This window comes from Triturus cristatus, chromosome 11 (assembly GCF_964204655.1).
Source record: "Triturus cristatus chromosome 11, aTriCri1.1, whole genome shotgun sequence".
NCBI lineage: Eukaryota > Metazoa > Chordata > Amphibia > Caudata > Salamandridae > Triturus > Triturus cristatus.
Window position 1 is genome coordinate 620,685,963 of NC_140594.1, and position 5,494 is coordinate 620,691,456.

At 45.5% G+C, this 5,494-nt stretch overlaps 1 protein-coding gene across 1 annotated transcript in view; it reads right to left on the bottom strand.

Moving 5' to 3' along the window:
- Positions 1–340: 340 nt before the first annotated feature.
- Positions 341–5,494, bottom strand: part of LOC146785172 (phosphatidylethanolamine-binding protein 4-like) — a 263,014-nt gene continuing 257,860 nt past the window's right edge. Inside the window, exon 4 of the mRNA XM_085636252.1 lies at positions 341–1,467. Within this exon, the coding sequence (XP_085492378.1) occupies positions 1,312–1,467 (156 nt within the window). The 3' untranslated portion in view covers positions 341–1,311. The remainder of the gene's footprint in view (positions 1,468–5,494) is intronic.

Sequence of the window (5,494 nt, forward strand, 5' to 3'; positions counted from 1 at the left end):
GGTCCACACAGTTGAGTGTGAGTAGGTATGCAGAGAGATGTTCTGTTTTCACATGTGATGAGGGACACTACTTTAGGCCTGCTACCAAATTAGACATTTTTACACACAGCCCTATTTAATACATGGACGTGGGGCTACGTTGGGGGGTTGCGAGATTGTTGTTTATGAGCTATGAGGCCACAGCTAGTTCACACCTTCACAGTCACCTAATTGGTCATGTGGGTCAGGGTCAAACATGCGCATTGATGTCATTTCCCAGGGTGTACCTTTTTGTGCAATCAATTTCCCTACATTCATCCATACTTTTATACTTGATTGAACATAGACATGACACATCTGTGTGATTTGGAATGTTTTATTCACATTCTGTAGAGCGTCGGAGCTGGAGCAGTACATGGCCATGCAAACCCCACATTACATGGGTTGCCCAGTGGAGGGCCAACCAGAGTCCTTTGGGGAATGACACGTTAATCATAAGAGGAAGAGTTCAGTCCGCAGCCTGATTGCAGTGTCATTGGTAACCAGAGCAGATATGGCAGTCCATGTCGGGATCTAGGTGAATGTCACAGAGTGTTTCAGGGGACAGCGGAAGGTGTTATTCCAGAGCAGGATGCAGAGGGCCGAACCAAGCAGGAACAGGCCATTTGGCGGGGATGAATGATACAACCTCCTTTCTCACACAGTCATTACCATCCACATCTTAGTCCTCTGATATGTCTTCTGTGTCAGGTTTGTCAGGTGTGTGTGGTGGTGGTATGGTTGCATCACTGTGTGCCACTGACACATCAGGGGGTGGAGATGTGTGTGTCGAAGTTCCTGCAGCAGTCATCTGGGACAGGCTCTGTGGCAGCAATGGCAAGATGAGGATCTGCAGGGCATGGAAGATCCCAGCTACATCTCGCTGGTGTACAGCTGTGGCCGCCATCCTTCCAGCCTGCATCCGCTCCATGTTCTCCATTGTCCTCCGCATCTGTGCCAACCCTATGCTGTCATCGCTGGAGTCTGATTGACTAGAAAGTTCTTGTATCAGAGTTAGGGGTCCAGCAAGGTCAGCCAAGGATTGTTGTAGAGCATGGAATGGACTGTGGGTGTCTGTTAGGGACTATAAGTGGTCCCTGATGGGATTTATACACCCACGTATGGCATCTAGTTTGGCTGCCATGAGGTCAAAACCCACCTGCACCTGTTCAGCCAGCCCCCTCTAGCAGTCTAACAAACGGCGTTGGAATGCCATGTGTTTTTCCATGAGGTGCTAGGAGCCAACCGTGGTGGTGGGTGCTTCCTACTGTGTGGTCTGTGCAGGGGGTGGGGTCACCTCGATGCAGCTGGGCTGCCCTGCTCCTGGAGGTGGGGTGCGGCGGCTGTCCACGAGCCGTTGGAGGGTGTCGAAGCAAATGGCCAGGGGATCCTCTTCATCATCACGAAAGAGATGTCTGGTCTGCTCTGCAGGAGGTGTTGATTGTCCCTCTGCAATGTAAAGGGGAGATGTAGGTTAACAGTGTGTTCCATGTATGTTGACGCATTGAACATGTTTACATACAGACTGCATGACAATGTACATTGTGACTGTTTAAGAGGAGCTGTCTATTTGATGGGAGACAGTGGACATTTGGACTACATGACGGATGTGAGGTTGTAATCGTACATTATCATCGCACAGTTTCCTGCTATGCCAGATGTGATTGGCCAGTTTCTACGCACAAGCGGCACCAGTTGTGTCCTCTGTTCTGTAGTGAAAGTGTTGCACTTACTTTGTACCACATTGTCGTCAATGTTGATGTGCTGTGATTGCTATGTGTGTGTGCTGCATTGTGGGAGAGTCACCCCTGCAGCTTTGATTTAGCTGCCCCTTATCCCTTTGAGGCGGTGTGCCTTTGACTTGTGTGCTTTTACGGTGCTGAGATGTTGGCGACTTGGGTCATTTGTGCTCTTGGACGGATTTTGTACTCTTGTGCATTGTTTGTCTGCAGATGTGTTGTTGACGTCAGGGGTTGTATGTGCACGTGGATGTGTCAGAGTGTGACCTGCTCCTTTGAGGATGTGATCCACACTGGGCCACCTCAGTGTCGTGTACCATGTCATATATTTTGACTGCAGCCATGCTGTTGGTCATGCAGTGTCACTTGCATTGTCAGTGTGGCTTACAGAGCCACTGCTTTGCTGGATTCAGCACATGTGCATGGGTAGGTTGTGAGATTGGTGACAGGAAGGAGGGCCCCTTTGTGCACATAGTGGACAGGGGCCGACTTGGTGTTTCTATGTGTGCTGCAGTGTGCCAAGGGTATCAGGGGCATGTTCCACAATCATTGTGGGTCTGCAGTGTGCTACACATAATTGGGCATGTGTGCCATTGTGCCCATCTCCCCCCGTCCCCCCAGTCCCTGGTCGTTACTCACCTTGTGGCTGTTGGGTCAGTTCATATCGAGCTGTGTCCTGACCCCCAACTCCTTGCACCGTCTCCACACTAATGACTTTGGCCACCATTTCCTCCAGCTCATCCAGCTCCTCCTGTGGTGCAGGACTCCCACCTCCAGTCGCCGTTGCTGCCTTCCGGTTGGCAACGTGTTTCTGCTTGGTTTGGCTATTCACATCATGCCAGCGCCTCTTGACCTCCTCCATTGACCTCCTCAACACTCCAACTGCATTCACGTTGTTCACAATGGACTGTCATATTTCTGTTTGTGTTGCCAATGACATAGTGGAGGTGACGAACAGTTGTTGGTAGTGTTCTATCACCTCCGTGGCGATGATCCGGTTTTCCTGCAGACTGAACCCAGTCTTCCTCTTCTCCTTGCCCTTCCCCGACCACGGAGTTCCTGGCTGGTCCTCCGTGGGGCTTGTGGGGTTCGAGTTGTCCTCTGCACTCGGTCCGGGGGCATCCATGGTGCTACGCAATTTATTTTGGTATTGGTCTATTTTTTTTGTTGCTTTTATAGTGCATCTTCCCGCATGACGCGTGGGAATTGAAGGCCTGTTGCTGATTTTTTTATCGCGGTTGGCCACATCGCAACTTTGTTCGCGTTCGTGTTTCGCAGCTTTTTGCCGTCTTGGTAATTTTATTGCGGTCATTTGACGTGTCAGCGTGAGACTATCGCATGGTACCGCCGTGTTGAGAATACGTTAACACGGCGTTATTTTCCCGCGATAGACTGCGATGTGCAAAGTTGCGTTAAGCTAATTTTGCGATAATTATCACACGTTCTTGAGAATATCCCCCTTAGTTTACAGACTAAACTCCTTGGTGCTTTCACATTTCCAGTGAGAAGGCAGGCAAGTCCTGTCTCCAAAAAACAAGAAGTGGCTAACAAGAGCATAACTTGAAAATCAATCTTCACTTTCAAAAGACAGGAGGGAAAATGTTTGAGCAGTCCCATACAGATGTTAAATTTTGTTTCATCATACAAACCATCACTCATTTGCAGAAAGAAATCCCTGGGACTAACAGAATGCATTCTCTACAACATTTTTACAACAAAAGACAATAGCTCATGTAATGCATGGCCTGGGAGAAAAGTGTGTCTAGATCTGAATTAAAATTACAACTGCTGGACACTCTAAAGCTATAAAAGAGGGATACATTATTATCTCATTTCGCCTGTACAGGAACCACTTCCAAAACATTTGAAAGATTATTTAATCAAGAAGAATGGCCCTAATACATGCCTTTTGATCATAATCGATTGAAAGTAGAAATTCAAACATCAAGTTGGAGGGAAAAATATCTAAGACTTTTGGTTGCGACTATTTCCCCTTATTGGGAGAAATTTGCAATCATTTTTTTAAATTAATTTATTTTCTTTCTCTTGTTTTATACATATCTTTGAAAAAGACCGTGACTGTTTTATATTTCTCTTATACAGCAATGTTATTTATTTATTTATTGATTGTGACCTGGAGAAACCAAACAGTTGATTTAGACTAATAAATGTGGTCATTCTTGAGCTGTTTAAACTTTGGTCCTCAAACAAAACACGTGTATACTTCTGGTGTACAAAGCGTACACCTTTTGGATATGCTACAAAGATCACTTACATGCCAAGCAGATCATTTTAGCTGCAAAAAACCTTTGATAAATATGTGACATCTGAAAAGTAGAGCCTTACAAGTAGGCAATCTAGCACCCATGTCGGGTAAAAATACCAACACTGAAAAGACAAATTGTTTGTGGCTGTGACAATATGATGCGCTTTGTTGCTGTTGTTGGGCTACATTGCCCATAATTCCTGACCAGGACTGTTGGCGAAGGACGGGTCAGTACTCTTTTTAGAGGTCACAGAGCGCCTACTGCGCAAGACGATTGCTGGACACATTTGGGCTGTGCCTGGGTGAAGACAGAGCCAAGACGCCCGTCTGAGTCTTTCAGAACCCGCATAAGGCTGGCCTGGTGTATACCCCGTAATTCAGTTTCTTTTTTTTCTAACTTTATCTGCTTATTTTATATTAAATAGGAACCACGATAAATGCAGTTTAATGGGTAAGAGAAAATGTACGAATACTTAAAGGGGAGAGGAAGGGCTTGTCAGCAGCCGCTTCAATCATCAGTTTTTATCAAGTGTAGTGGGGGCAATAAACAATTAAACTGGGATAGTAGAAGAGAGACTGGGGGGTGACTCAGTGCTCGTTATCATAATTAAGCCTAACACATAATACCATCTGGCCCAGAACATCGCTTAAAACGCCTATGAAATCTGGCCTTGGAAGTGATAAAATAACCAGCAATCCCTATTTTCAAACACCCCATTGGTGATTAGCCCGAATGCAATCCAACCCTTCCAACTGCAAGGCCCCCTCCTGCTAAGAAAGATAAAAAAAGCATTGGCAAAAGTCAATAGGTCGCGTCAATCCAAGCTCTATTGCCGTTCTCAATGTTACTGTCTTTTCGCCTTCCCCTTCCAATTTTTTAACAAATTGATTTTTTAGGTGACTAAAACATCTAATTATACATCCATTTGGAAGTAATCACTAATCACTGCACTGCAAGTCAGCTGTTGCTGATGAGCTTTAGGAGCATGGAAATAGAATGCATACATTTTAAATGTCCAATAAATACGCAGCTGCCTAGTTTTTGGTAAAAATAAAATGTAATTGTGCTTCTCTCCAAAAGCATGTTCTGAGTCAGGCCACACGAAGAAAAGTTATTTATTCCAAGTCCCACCTTTGGTATGATCTGCTTTTTAGCGTAGTTGGCATTGTGACGACATATGCACATGAGTTGGGTAACGCTAGCACACACAGGACTTGTTTTTGCTCTGACATTGCATCGCTTCTAAAATATTATTTATTTTTACAGCAGTCTTCTTCCTGCTTTAATGGCGAGTACAAAGGAATATATAACTTTTCTTCGCATGCGTTTACTTCGCATGCCGTTACTACGCGGTCGTTAGTACGACCGCGTTGTTACTTAGCATACCTTTACTTCGCAATTCGGAACTACGAATTGCAGTAAGGGGGTGCCGGATGTTGGAATAGTATAATTTACTATTCCAACTCCAGT